Genomic DNA, 16,787 nt, shown 5'->3' on the forward strand with positions numbered 1-16,787 from the left:
CTTTCGACTCAAACTGACATGGTACCCGCGCAATGCAACGATGGTAACAATGACGACGACAGTTTAGTGGTGTCGGTGACGGGTGGTGATGACATCGACAATTGGTGTCGAGTGACGTAACCGTGTAAGTTGATGTAATGGTGATAGTGGAAATATTTTAAAAGATAAGGACTTAGAGTGTAAATTAACAAGATAATGGTTCAAAGTGTAAATTAATTCATTAAGGGCAAATTTGATACAACAATAACAAGACCCAATCCCTGGACGGGGTTTGGGGGAGACTACTTCCAATAGGGACCTCCGGCCACAAGGAGATGAAAATCGAAGAGTGAAGAAAGTTTAGTTACCGTACCTGTCGTCCAAAAATATCATACGAAAACCCCCGGCAACATTAAGAGTAGGGAAAAGTAGCAAACAAGCGACCTAGATAACCTTATGGCAAATTTGGTAATCTCTAATAACCCTTTTCACATGAGGTGTTTAATAAGGGTAATTTAGTACTTTTTCATCTAACCATTTTTAACGGTTTTTAAAAGTAAAGGGTTAAAATAGTTATTATAAAGGATAGATGGTTCTCATATGAATATTTTTCCAACTAAATTAATCTAAAGATATCTTCTTTAAATATATTCAACGTTATGTTTTTAGGAAACTTTCGACGATTTGAAGGATGGAAAGCAATATACTCGTATGAATAAAATTATGCCGAAGTGTTCTGCTTCAAGACAAAAAGTGATAATTTTTTCACTTATAATTGGTTTTGGCCCATCAATTACACCTTATCAAGTAAATATAACTATTGAAATTCAATTGATAGAGTCTTATGAATAATATCTCAATCACTTTTTTTATAACTTTAGTTATTTTTATATGTAATCATTTGTTAAAGAAGAAAAGGAAATTCAAAAAAGAAAAAAAAAAGCCAATAGAGTTGATGGCTCATTGGTAAGGTTTTTGACCTTGAGATGATTCACCTGAGTTTGAGTCTCACTTCCCACATTTGTGAGTGTGGATTAATAGGGTTTTTCGAGAGTCCTGATTTCCAAAAATACATGTAATTTAGTACTAGGAGTATGATAGAATGTCGTTAAAAAAAAAGGAATGAAAAGAATGAGTGTTTATTGTTGATTGGGGACCCTCTGACTGTCTTTCTCCTCGTCTATACCATCGTCGCTTAACTAATTTGCGAAACTGATTTGCAAAATGACTTAGAAAATGATAAAAGAGTAGACTATATGGTGTCACTTAAGTGAAAGTACGTCACTTGTGAACTATTTAATGTGAATTTGTTAGTTTAAAGGTTTTTCACAACAAGTAACTATATATATATATTAAATATATTGTACTATGATTTCAAGATAATAGACAAAGGGATTAGGTATGACAATTGAGTGGCATTTATCCTCATGATTGAATATTATTGGACCACTAATTAAGTTGTTATATGTGTGGAGTTAATTCAACACAAATATTTTTGTTACACAAAAATAAATTTTTCAAAACGTGTCGAATTCTAATTCCGACTGATCGAAACTTTTATTGTCGCTTTCATTTAGAATAGTAACGTAGTCGGATTGTTTTCATTTGTTTCGTTAAGTTATTGGCCAGGATTTAATCGGGTCGAGTTTTTTCATGCAGTTGCTTTATTTTACTTAGGTGGTGTTTGTTTTGGACTTAATAAATTAAGTCATGAGTTAATAAAAAATACTTAATCTATTAAGTCATCTAATGTGGTTGTTTTTTTTTTTACTTAATAAACAAAAAACAACTGTATTGACTTAATCCATATAGACATTACTTATCCACTCAGTCACTTAATCAATTCAGTCACTAAATGGTTAATAAAACAAACAGACCCTTAGTTTGATGTGTCGGTTATAGGATGGAAATTTAAAACGTCAATTAATCTTTTTTTTTTGAACGACAAAGTTGGGTTCAGCGGCATACCTCTTCAAATCCCCAACTCCAATTCCAGAGGAAACCCATACTGAGAAAACCCTTGTCTCGATTCCGGGAAGCATTTTGCCCACACTAGGATAGGATTTGAACCCAAGACCTCTCAGTCTCAGACTCCACCATATACTAATACATCTATTGATAATTGGTATTCAATTAATCTTTAAAATATAAACAAAGTACAAACTGAGGTATCTAATAAACCATTTTTTCCAATTTAGAGATTTAAAAGAAGGAAAATAATAAATCATCATAATCAAATAGCCTAACAGTACCGGCTTTGTTGCTGGGCCAAAAGGGCGACAGCCCATAGCAGCAAATGTCTAGGGGCAATGGGCTTCAAGTCTATGTAATTGTATAATAGGTCCAAATTAGTTGGTGGTCCCTTCATTAGTTTCAGTTTGTTGGTCATACATTAAATGGAAAGGGTGATATTACGCCACTAATAATCTAATACAGTAATACACTTTTACCTCGGATGGCTAAACTTCACCCAGTTAGAAACAAAATTATTTGTTATATATTTTTTTAATCATAATAGAACTCACCGTTTATCTATACTATCTTATAGTAATTATCATTTTTTCTCTCATAAAAGTGTTAGACAAAAAATTACCATTTTACCCTTTATAAATTAATTTACATCATTAATCATTTATCTTATAAATTATATCTACTATCACTTTACATCAATTACATTTACACAAATTACTTACACAGTTACACCCACCATGAACAACACCAGCACGGCCACCGTCATCACTGCCAATCGTCGTCACCACCAAACCGTCTCCGCATCGCACAGGTACAATGCTAGTTTTATCTTATAATATATTGTTTTCTTAATTCCTACCTATTGCTCCTTTTATTGTATTTATAAGAATAATAATACATCGTTTTCTTTCTTCTTTACCATTACGGAGGCATACAAAAAGGTATACTTTTTCTTCCCTTTTTTCCACTGTTTATATATATAGATCATATATTTTTACTTTCAAAGTATTTTATTTTTTGGGTAAAAGAGTTTACCCTAATTAGATTATATTATTAGATTCTAACTAGTCGATTCTATGTATAGGTAAAAGTATTATCATATCTATACTATATTATAAAAGAAATAGTCCTTTTTATATATTTTTTCACTTAGCACCCCTTAAAATATTTTCACATACATTATTTCCTAACATTAATTATTAATATACACTACCAATCCATTATTTTTTTCAATATATTTTCATTAACCTTTTATATCAATTATTCATACCACTCGACGTCGCCTCCACCACCAACCCTCGCCCCCCACCACACCGTCGTTGTCACGATCACCGCCGCATTGCGCGGGTAACGTGCTAGCTGTCTTATAATTTAACTTCTATTATGATTTTGACATTCTAACAGTGTGTTTATCTATTTCTTTACACTTATAGTCGGGACATGATTCTGAAGATGAACTTTCAAATACGAATATATTTAGAATTGAGATTCTTTAAAGTTATTATTAACTTTATAGGTAAAGTTGATGATTTTGACATTTGGATTAAAATTAAGGATCAAGATTATGAATAAGCAGAATCGAGAGAGAAATGTGTTTGGGAATTATGAATTTCATATTGATTAATTAGAAATGAAATTACAATGTACATAATATAACCACCTCTAACCGACTCTTCCCATATTTACACTTTATATCCCTATATTTACATGAACTTACAAAAGCTGCCTATACTCAAATTAAGAACTAAACAAAAGTATAAAAGACTAAATCGGGCTGCAGATCTTGAACCATTTCCTATGCCAAAGGTGTTGGTTTGTGATGGAATTTACAAGTGGTGCACTGGTTTTGGTATCTCCTTTAAAGATTCAAATATCAACTTTGATTCTTAACCTTTGATTTTAATCTAAAGATCAAGATTCTTTCAACTATACCTATGAAGTTAATAATAACTTTAGAGTATCTTAATCCATATATTTAATAGGCGAACCATGAAACGAAGACATGTGGCCGATATAATCAAAGATAAATAAGAAAAGATAAAATGCACATGCCACAATTAGGTTCATCACGTGTATATATATATCTTAAATACAAAGTACTCGTACTTCTTGTCTTCTTCCCATGCTTCGAACTAATTAAAGGCGAAGGGATTATTGTTATCACTTTCGTGATCGGTGATTCAGGGAACTTATCAAGGCCAATATCTTATCAATGAATTACATATTCATGTATAATACTATTTGCCATTATTATAACATAGTAATGGTTAATTTATTGACAAATCGCTCATAACAAATTTTATGTTTTGATTTTTAAACTTTTTATTTTTTTATGTTATATATATATATATATATATATATATATATATATATATATATAGGGTAACTTTCCGGTGAGAACAAATTTAAAATAAGAACAGTAAGAATGATTTATGTCCTTTGGATGAAATAATTTAAAGGCTGGGATCATTATGGGTATTTTTGAAATAATAAAGAAAATTAATGTCAAAGATGTCTTTTTACATATATATTAAAGGACAGAAGCGCAAGTAAAAAAACATTTGGAAAAAACAAAAGAAGTTGCACTCGATTGTAATACACGATGGAATCGAGGAATTGAGGAATAAAGTAGTTACTACTTTTAAAATAGATATGCATCCACTTTTACAACAGGTTGTTCATCCAATTTTAAAATAGATAACTGGTTATAGATTTTAGAATAGATTATGCATCCATTTTTATACTCGTAATAAATTGTGCATCCATTTTTAAAATAGATAATAGATTGTGCATCCAGTTTTGAAATAGATTGTGCATCCATTTTGAAGAAGAATGTCGTTCCAATCATCCAATGTAAAACTGAATTTGAAAAAATGAATTATCTATTGAATGAGTAACCGATTGATGTATAATAACTGCTTGAATAAAATTACAAATTAATTAATTGTATTTTGTAATTGTCTTAATTACCCTTTTAAAAGTTTAATGATTTGAAAGTTTCCTATTGGTTCTTACATGTTCTTATTTTTTTTTTTGTTCTCATTGGATGACTCTCATATCTATATATTTATTAAAACAATAGGAATCCTAACCTTTTAAAACCCTCCTCAATATAAAGCTATTTTTAAAATTTGCCACATAGGTTTTTATCCTATGTGTCATTATCACATTTTTTTGACAATATTTATCCATTAAATATTAAATAAAAAAGAAAAGATATTTATACACAAACTTAAGAAACCATATCCCTTATATTTAAGAAACAAATCTCATATGCAAAAAAGAAAACTAAAACCGTATAAACTTAAATATGAGTTTAAATTTTCTATATATCTTTTTTTTCCCTGTAAAGGCAATATTCTTTATCTAACTTTTTTGATCTTTGATTCATTTAATCAAATCGTATATTATCAAAATCGTTTCATTATAGGAATTTAAATATTTTTAACTAAATAATGATATCACAATTTGATTCATTGAAGTTACGGGTTATACAGGTTCATTTTTTTCATGGGTAGCAATTGTTTTAATAAAAACATGGGTTGTAATTACAATTATTGCTGATCAAATACGATATTTAGAGCAAATATGCAGCCACAAGATACTGTCAATCTCATTTAAACTAATTTTTCACTATTCAAGTAGCACAACACCATTAGGTTTCTAGATATGTTCAACTAAGTTTATTTTTTTTTTGGTATTTAAATGTTGAACATTATATATATTATTGATTTCAATGTCAATATTAAAACTTTTAAAAAATAAATTTAATATCCGCACATCGTGCGGGTAAAAAACCTGAAAGAGTAAGAATCCTAGCATTTTAAAGCCCTCTTCAAAATTAAACCTATTTTAAAACATTGCCACCTAGGATTACATCATATGTGTCATCTCCATAATTTTTTACAATATTTATCTTATTTATATATGTTAAAAAAGAATTTAAATATTAAAATAATCTCCATAAATTTTTACAATATTTATCTTATTTATATATGTTAAAAAAGAATTTAAATATTAAAATAAAGACTAACTAGCTAATTAACCCGGATTCAACCCGAGCATATTAATAATAGTTTTTTAAAAACGTATGATCATCCTGCTGAAGTTGCGACGAAATGGATTGAGTCTATTCTGAAATATCTATGTGATTATTTACTACAACATTTTTTAGTTTTGATAAACAAATGCATATAACTACCTTTAAGCTTTTGTATATCAAATATATTTGATGTACTTAGACAACAAACATTAATATATTTGATGATAATTTTTTTAACTTAAACTTCTTAAATCAAGCTATTTTTTTTCTATATAAGATACCTAGCATGTAAAAAAAACAATATGTAGTTATATATTTTAAACTTCAAAAAATTCTTTTTACTTGGAAATAAATAGAAAAATGTCTATATTTATTAAAGTTTCATCAAGACTTAAATGTAAATTATAAAGTTATATGAAAAATTAATAAAATAATTAAGATAGTGTTAAGATGGATAAATTTTTTAAAAAACTAAAATGTTGCTAAAATTATAATTTTAAATATGATGTCATAATTTCTAAAAACATTTTAAGAAAGATTATGAGTTTGACACATAGGAAATTTTATACAAAAATCTTCTAGAAACAATTCTCTTTTATTTATATAAGAGATATACAAAATTAAAAATATAATAGTTTAACTTTGGATATACGTAGGATTCCCTACAAGTACATTAAACTAAATAAAAACTTTATATACACATAATTATAAGAAAAAATAACAAAATCAAATCCCATATCAAAATTAAAGCACGTACATTAACAAAAATAACATAATCAAATCTCATATCAAAACTAAAACAGGTATAAACTTAACATATATTTTCAAATTTTGAAAGTATTTATTTATCAAAAATTTGTGATTTTATCCTTTTTCCTTTTCCAAGTAATTTTCTTATTTGATGGGTGAGAAACCATTTTCTTTTTATGTTTTATACGGGTTTTTAATATTAAAAATATTTACTTTTTTTTCAACTTTTTTACCATGCGCACATCGTGCGGATAAAAGACCTAGTATATATATATATATATTTGACAACAATTTTTACAATAAAAATATATTAAAAATTTAGCCCTTGTTCTTTTTTTACATAACATACTTAATAATTAAGAGCATAATTCATTCATTCAATTAAGTTTCATTTTTTGACGTAATGAACAAAAATATCTGTCAATTACTTATTTTTTACTTAATGTATATATACATTATTTATGCATTGATCTAGTCAGTTAATGCATTCAGTACTTAATAACTGGAAAAAAAAAGCTCTTAACCTCTTTCATATAACTTTTATCTATTTTTATATATATAATAAAACAAAAATATTTATCGGTAAATTTAAGAAACATGTATTTTTAACAAAATCATAATAGACACTCATTGAGTAACATATATTACATTTTCTTTCTTAAATCTTAATTATGTGTTTGGTATCCAATTCTTGCAAATAGTTACAAATAAAATATTGATTAATAGAATATATGTATTATACGACAGGGTAATCTTTTATTTACAATATCCGATAAATATTCATTATCTTTAAATCTTTTATTATACGAAAGCACAGTTGCTCTAATAACTTATCGACCAATTATTGCTCTCGATTTCTTAATATTGACTTTTGTTTTCAATTTTGATTTTAATTTACACTTTTTTGTTTTTCATCACAAATTTACACTTTTTACCCAATAATTTCGATATAATAAATAATAATAATATCTAATATATATCCGATAGAATAATAGCTAATATTTATCCAATAAAATAATAACTAATATATATCCAATAATATGTTCTATCATATATATATATAATAAATTAAATTTAATGTAAATATATCAAGATCTTAATAGTAGTTGACTAATTGTAATACTTTAATATTAATAGAGACAATTGAACTTATGATTTATTAACCAATTATATCGCTCAGTTTCATGAAATTGACTCTCAATGATGTCATGTCACCATTTAGTTTTTTACATAATTTTATTTAATTAACAAAAAAACAAATAACTAAAATAATTATTTTACAATTTTTTTTTTTAGAAATGAATAATATTTGAATCTTAATAAATTATAATTAAGATAGTGTTTGCAAAACAATTCATAAATAAATTAATGAAAATAATGGATATTATTTCGCGTGTATTTCGTTTTTCTAAACATTCTATTGTTTGTGTGATTTTTTTTTTAAACAGCTATAATCAAAATATTTAATAATATTATTTGACTAATTTATTAATCTGTTTATTATTTTTTTAATGACGTCATTTGCATTTCAAACAAGTTAGGTGAAGACCCAAATATCACTTTGTGATTAATGACGTCATTTGTATTTACATTATCGTAAAAATGTAATGAGACGTGTAAGACTTTTCATTCTGTTAGTAATGTGCATAATTTAAAATGAGAGTGAAAGGTCGAAAAATTGAAAACGTCATAGTAGTAATCTTATGACCGCTTTTTAGAGTTAATGGCTTGTTGTTTGTTCTCATAATTTTTTTTTTTTCAAGTTCATTAGCAATAAAGGACCTTAAATTAAGAATTTTTTGCATCCTTGCCCAAATTTAACGGATTCGTTAGTGCGAGTCGTGTTATCTTCATGCAAATTTGGTCACTGCACGTGAGGGCCGCGTGGGCACTTGACAACACTTGCTAATGAATTCATTAATTTTGGATAGTATGCATAAAATTTTTGATATAGGGAGCCCCTTGAAGGTCTTCTAATCAATTTTTGTTAAAATCCAAACTTATTTTGTTAAATTTATCTTGAAAATCAGTGTTTTTAGCTTTTAAAGATCATCAAAATTTCATATTTTATAGATTCTGGGTAAGGATTAAAAACCTCTTTTAATCTTCTTTTTAGTTTTCAGCTTTTTTTTTCAAAATACACTCATGATAATAGTCAAGTTTGACACTTTTTCGTCCAAAGTATTTGTTATCACCCGCTATGATTCTTTTCAAAATTTTGTTGCTTTTGTTAACAAAATCTTAATTCAAAAATTCTTTTACACTTTTTGCAAATTTGTGAGTTTGAGTCTCTTTTGGAGATTACAACTTTACAATTGTTTTCCTACTATTTCAGTGAGTTGAAAAGTATAATCTGATGTTAAAAACAATTTTCAGATCAAAATAAATGATTAGGGTTTTTCTGAAAATCTTTTCGGGAAGAACACCTCGCATTGCGACCTCGTAATTTCAACCTCTTACTTTTCACGACCTCGTACAACTCATCTGGCGACTTCGTAAAGCTTGCGTGACCTAAGTTCTTGTGACCTTGCATAACACATTTATGTATTTAACCTAGTAGAGCTCATGTTACCTTGTACAATACGTGTGACCCCGTGTAGTTCATCTGACCTCGCATTATTCGTGTGACCTCATATTCATTTGAGACCTCAAAATGTCGGACTGATAAACTTTGGTCAAGTCAAACTTATATGCTTTTGGGTCAAACTAAGTCAACACTTGAGTGCTTTAACGAAGTAAAATTAATCATATAACACTAATGGTTAAAGCATTTACAATAAATCAAGCTAAGACTAGTTCATTTGTATGTATATATACCTAGGTGCTAGGCTGAAGTATTTAAGCATTCTATTATAGTAATTCAAGCTATTGGGTGAGTTTCGTAACCCTTTTTATGTGTTTTCATGGGGTAAAAAGATACTAAACTGCTTTCATGTGCCGTAAATGTTATTCTATTATGGCTATCTTATCTTAATATATGTTACAAAACAGTTGAACTAATGACTTATTGACCAATCAAAGCGCATCTTTTTAATTGACTTTTAGTTATGTCATCATTTAGTTTATTTATAGATTAAAATTTTTAATAATCATTATCCAAATATATTATTATATTAGTTTTTTTTAGAAAAAGTCTCACCAATTACACTTTTTTTCCATTTACACTTTTTAGCCATAAACACTTAATTTCTATTTATTACAATTTTAAACCATCAACTTGAAAAGATTGACTTTAATTTTTAATCTTTTAGTTAGTTAAAAAACTGCAACATATATATGAAATACTGTTATTAATGTTTTACTATATATTTTTTAATTTATTTTTACTTACATATTTTACATTTAAATTTATATACTTAATAATTTATCTTATCTTTTAAATATTATAAATAATCAGTGTATTTTGATATGCACATAAAAAGTTATGTTACTTTATGATATGGTATTCATTCTATGCCATAAGATCCCAATAGTGTATTATGCCTAATGGGTGTAGTCAACCTAGCCAGCTGTAATTGATTTGTCATACATTGTAAGTCATTCACTTGATATCATAAATATACCTATAGCCAAAATTTATTCATTATATTTATGTAGTCAAGCAAACTTTCTAGACCACGCAAACTATTCATTATAAAGTTATTCAGATTTCAAACTAAACATATGATTATACCTACCAACCATTGTGTTAACATTTTCCAATACCTTTTGAGGTAATCAAGGATATCAAGCAAATCGTAGCTTGGATGGTTACATGGGACCATAACAGAATTCAGACCTTAGGATTCGATACTGCTATATTTTTATTCATGCTTAGTAATTTATGTTGGAACCGGGAAATATGCCTTAACACATCTCCCCTATGTGACAATTTAGCTATGTAAATGCATGTTTTGATGTACAATTTATGGTCGTTGCTAGATGAATTTTATAAAGGCTGAAATATGACCTCAAACATTTAAAAGGTCGTAATTTAAGTGCAAAATACGACCTGCACAGAGATGCGAGGTCGTAAGTGCATGAAAGCTCACATTTTATGAAGCCCAACCTGTATTTGTTATTAGGTATTGTGTTATGTCACTATAAAGACATGTAAAGGTCCTAGGTTTAGAAATATCGATGAAAACATAGTTGTTTAGGCCGTCCACAGGATCATGAGGTGTTGCCTGATGATTATGTCTATCATGTTGTGATATATTTTATTACCTCGATTCCGTATTATTATGTGTGTATTTTACTGTCTCATTATGAATGAATATTTGAGGATTCCGCACAGATATATTCATAGAGATCACGTAATTACGATCTTCACAGGAACTTTCAAGCTAATCTTTGTTGAATTCGGATAATTTATGTTTGTGGATTCGGTTGATGTTTATTTAAATAGTGAAATCATTTAGTCATTCTATATAACATCCATTGTACTCACTGTTACATCTCATTCCGTTTTATTTGGGGTGTGACACTGCTGATTTGAAACTAATCGTATTAGTCGATAATACCCATATTTTAGCAACATAATTTATGCATTAAGTCATTATTTATTTATTCTTATTATCAAAATAACCAAATTTTTAAATATGTTATTTAATTATGTTTGATATTCCTTTGAAGTTAAAATGAAGTTAAAATTCATTACGTTATCACATGAAAAAATATTTAGTTACGTCATGTTAAAATCTTCACATGTCTTTTTTTTTATCAACATTTAAAGAAATGTCAAAGTACTTTTTTCGTCCTTGTGGTTTTTTGAATAAGCATTTTTCATCCCCGCCGTTAACTTTTAATTAAAATCGTCCATGTGGTTTGCATTTCGTCCCTGCCATTATAACTTTGTCGTTAAAACGTCACATGCAAGTCACGTGAGAGACATTTTCATCTTTTTATAAAGTTAAGTGGAAAAATCGTCCATGTGGTTTATTGTTTTTGCATTTTTCATCCTCGGCGTTAACAAATCTTGGAAAAAATTTCAAACAAAACAAAACAAACAAAAATTACCGGTACCAATTTAATTAAAACAAAACAAAAACCTATATACCTACATTTGAGGATCTCCTCAATCACTTTCAAATGCAAATACATACATACAATGTTTTAAATACATGTAGTATTACCCGTAATACCGGTATCGGAGGGTACCCCGGTACAACTATTTCTGATAATTTCGGTATTACCGTTCCAGTACCTCCGGTATTCACATTTTTTATAAGTTATTTTTATAATACTATAAGGTTAATTTTTTTAATTTGTGAACTTTCTTATATTTTGTTATAAAGTACTTTTTTTTTTTTTTGAGTGAATTGTAATTATATTTTGACTATTTTTGTTAAATTGTAGTATGTTTTATAGCAATTTAAAAAAAAAATTTCAATTAGTTGTACCAGGCGGCATTAAATTAGATCCTCATATGTAGGTGTATATATAGATTTTTGATTTGAATTTGATTTGGTTTTTGATTAAATTGTTGTTTGTATATTTGTTAAATACAAGGATGAAAAATGCAAAAACGACAAACCATAAGCACGAATTTTGCATTTAACTATAAGGAAAAATGGGCGAAAAGACATAAATGCCCCCTCACGTGCCTTGATCCAAGGACGAAATGCAAACCACATGGACATTTTAGCCAAAGGTTAACGGCGAGGATGTAAAGTGTTTATTCGAAAACTACAAGGACAAAAATAGTACTTTGGCCTTAAAAAAAAATTCACTATACAATCTATATCTTTATCTATACTATATTATAAAACAAATAAGGTTTCAACTTTCAATTTCAATATTGTACACATGATAATGCATAATGTACAATAGATGTAATTCATTCAAAATATTAGAAAAAAATCTCAACCACTCATTTTTATACTCTCCTCAAATCTTAGGGTAGAGATTCCCTCAAGTTACTTAAACTTGAGGGGTAAAGTTAAGAGGATCTCAACCATTGATTAATAATGAAGGGTTAAGATTCAAAATTGATCATTAAGTGTTGACCTTTGATTTTTAATCAATGGTTGAGATCCAATAAACTTTACCCCTCAAGTTGATACTAACTTGAGGTAATCCTCACCCCAAATCTTAACCACTCATTTTTCTCTCTCCCTCTTCATAAATTATTTTATTCATCTAATTCATTGAAAAATTTTTATCTCAAAAACCATATATCGATAAAATATAAAAATTATATGGGTGTTCTTAAAAATTCATGCTCTTTCATTAGAGATGTCATTCGATATACTTTCGATGAATTTTTAAGTCCGCGGGCGGAGCCCGTACGGCTAAGGCATTTGGCTATGACACTCTATGACATATCACCTACTATGACCTATCACACTCTATGACCTATCACTACCACCATCTCACCGCTGCAACGTGCGGGTACTTTCTCTCGTATTAATCAAATTTGAAACATATTTGAACAGTGATTACTTTAAAATGTTCGCGTGTTAACACTGTATTCTGATCTTTAGTCGTATAATAAATTAAGTCTATAATAAATCAAGTGTATAATTAAATCATCATGCACTGTTTAACAACAATCGTATATCTTATAAGGTTTTAAAATTTACAAAGTTTACGTAACAAGATGAAGAGTAAAATCATGTCTTATTCTCTTGTAAAAAAGATTCATTGTTCGTAGTACTCAGCTCGGTGACCTTGAAGAGTTGTTGAAGGTTGAAAATTTAATTAGTAACTTAATTATATGAGTTTTATCCAGCTAATATACCCTCTTCATAGCTTATATACTGAAACTTGGATTATATATCCCTCTTTCTTAAAGTAGTAAGCAAGAAAGTAGAGCATGCAGTAGTAACTTAAACGTACCAATGAATAGTGATGCCAAGGTTGCCTATGTTTTTAACATTAACAACCAATGTTTCTCCCCTACGAGCATAAATAGTCGGACCAGGGAACTCGCCATTTACAGTCAAGATCGTCTTGTTTTTGCATAGCCTTGTGAAGTTCGCTTCTTTAACCTGCCACCCAAAACATTTTTAACTTATATCAACTTAATTTAGAGCTAGCTAGATCCCTCAGGCCCTGAACAAAGAGCTAGTCAAAACTCAAAAGACATCGAAACCATAATTGAAAGCTTTTTAACTAATAATTTCGAGTTTTGTTGCCTATATATACAATTTCTTAATTTAATTTTTTGATAGATCAAAGCATCAGCAACATCTTTGGCCAGTCGCTAAGTATGACGTGCAACTTAATTCACACACACATTCATATATATATATATATATATATGGGATGAGAATATAAGGCTGTCGGGTATCTAAGCTTAGGTGTGGAACACTCACATATTGTTTTTTTAATCCATAAAAATCATGGGGGCCCATGCATTTATTCATTAAACAAGAAATAATAGAATATTAGTATGTGAGGGGTTCCACACCTAAGCTTAGGTGCCGGACAACCTTATATTCCTTTTTCCCAATATATATATATATATATATATAGGGGATGAGAATATATATATAAGGCTGTTAGGTAGCTAAGCTTAGGTGTGGAACACTCACATATTGTTTTTTTAATCCATAAAAATCAGGGGGCCATGTGATTAAATCAAAATTCAATAAATATTAAAAAATTAGTATGTGAGGGGTTCCACACCTAAGCTTAGGTGCCGGACAACCTTATATTCACTTTTCCCATATATATATATATATATATATATGCCTATGAATTAAAAACTTTGGATAATATTGAAGGAACTTAACGCATAGACACAGATGCAGGAAGATTATTTATGAGAATGAGTTTTGTTCATTTGAGGCTTAAATTTTCCTTGAAAACCAGGGGACAAATCTTGGTCATTGGATTATCCCCTCAAAAATAAATCTCTACCCTTAATATCCTCTCTTCCCTTTCTTTTCGTCTCCTTCCCCCCACCACACACACACACACACACACACACACACACACACACACACACACACACACCTCTCCCCCGCTTTTCCGGCAATGGCTCTCCAGCGACGGGATCTTTGACTCTGAACAGCGACGGGGACCACTACCACCACACACACACACTCACTCTCCTTCTCCCGCGATAAAATTCAACAACTTTGCCGGAAAATTTCAAATGCCGATAAAACCTTCGTTCCTTTGAATTAGAACATCACACTTACACCAAAACACTCACAATCACACCGTGAACAAACGCTGACCAAAAATTAATCCAATCCTCGCCGGAAAACTTGAAAAACTCACCGGAAAAATTAAAAACACTATAGCTTTGTTGTTTCTTCGAATTAATGCATGAAACTTGTACTAAATCACTCAGAAACACATTCCGCACAAACCTTAGCCAATAAACATTGTTTTCGAGCTTGCCGAAAAAATCACAGTTTTGCCGAAAAAATCACATTCCACTATCTCTTGGATCACCGCCCATCAAATCCATACCATTCCCATATGCGTCCCTTGCGGTCAGTTTAGGACGGATAAGGGACTCTGGCCCGTTCCGTATCCACCCGAAAACAAAATTGATTTGCCGGAGAAGTCGCCGGAGAAGATTCGACGGCGTTAGTGTCTTAGTGATTACCAATCAAGCTTGATTGGCTTGACCAATCACGTATGATTGGACAATGTCACCGGAGTAATTCACCGGAGTAATCCGCCGGAGTAACCAATCAAGCTTGATTGGCTTGACCAATCAAATATGATTGCACAGTCGCCGGAGTAATTCACCGGAGTCACCAATCATGTTTGATTGGATTTTGATGATGGTTGATCCAAGGGCTCAGATGAGTCCCTTGATTTTCACCATTTTTTAAGAATGTATGTGAATACAACCCTAATGAGAATATAAAACTTATTCACAAAGATTCCTAGAACACAGAAGGATAAACTATACATAAAACTGTGTATCAATAATTTAACCAATTAATAATGATGGATTCCATAATTTATGTGTACCGAACATGATATATAACAATTTTTTAAATATTTTGTTGTTGAATTTAGTATTTCATTACTATTTTCTATTTTTGAGTCGGGCCTCGTTTTTTTTTTTTAAAAAAAAAAATACTTGGAGATGGCCACAATAAGATCAAATAAAGATGCAATATCCAATTTAGCTTGTATTATGAAATCTATTTCCTAAATAATAATAATAACAATTATATAATATAAACTTAATTATACACGGTATTAGAAAGTACCAGCGCAATGCATCGCCGGTATCAACGATAACGTTCTGGTGACGGCGACTTGTGGTAATGGCGGTCACGGGTGGTGACGGCGGCATCGAGTGACATAGTTTGATGTAAATGCAATTGATATAAAAGTGGCAACGGATATATTTTTGAAAAAAGATAATTACAATTTTAAAAGTCTTATTTTTACTTTGAGAGTTTCTTTTCTAATATCTTTGCTCGTAAATATTTATATTATATAACATTCACTACAAGAAAAATGTCTATTAGTGACTATTTTACTTGGTGACAACTAAAATTTGGTCACTAATAACATTATTTAGTTACCATTAACAAAAAGTGGTCATTCAATTTGGTCACTAAACAAAATTTGTGGTAAAAAAATAACATTTTTTTGTCTCTAAACAAAATTAGTGACGAAAAGTGAACACTCAAAATTTGGTAACTAAATAAATAGTGAGCAAATTTTGATTGTTAGTGACAAAAATTTGGTCACTAAACAAAATTAGCGACCAAATAATTTTGGTCACTAATTGACATTTTTCTTGTAATGATTTGATATAAAGTATATAAATAGATAGAGTTTTAAATTTATTTTTCATCATATAATTTTCTTCAATTATTACATAGACAAAACTATCTACGATAAATTGAAAGAAAAAATATAAAAATTCAAGTCACATGAAGTATATCATTTGAAAGTAACAAGATTCTAGAAAACTTATAATGCAAGACCATTTCGTTTAACTATATGGATGCCCACACGATATAGCGATGATGGTGGTGACGACATTGTGGTGGTGACAATAAGTAGTATATGCGATCGATGTACATGTAATCGATGTAAAGAGATAATATATATAGTTATTTTAAAAGAATAAATTTTG

General features: G+C 29.3%; 1 protein-coding gene across 1 annotated transcript in view; it reads right to left on the reverse strand.

Annotated features, from left to right (window-relative positions):
• Window positions 1-16,787, reverse strand: part of LOC122609090 — a 30,533-nt gene that overhangs the window by 10,945 nt on the left and 2,801 nt on the right. Inside the window, exon 2 of the mRNA XM_043782151.1 lies at window positions 13,562-13,713. Within this exon, the coding sequence (XP_043638086.1) occupies window positions 13,562-13,713 (152 nt within the window). The remainder of the gene's footprint in view (window positions 1-13,561; window positions 13,714-16,787) is intronic.

The sequence above is a fragment of the Erigeron canadensis genome, chromosome 7 (assembly GCF_010389155.1).
Source record: "Erigeron canadensis isolate Cc75 chromosome 7, C_canadensis_v1, whole genome shotgun sequence".
NCBI classification, from domain to species: domain Eukaryota; kingdom Viridiplantae; phylum Streptophyta; class Magnoliopsida; order Asterales; family Asteraceae; genus Erigeron; species Erigeron canadensis.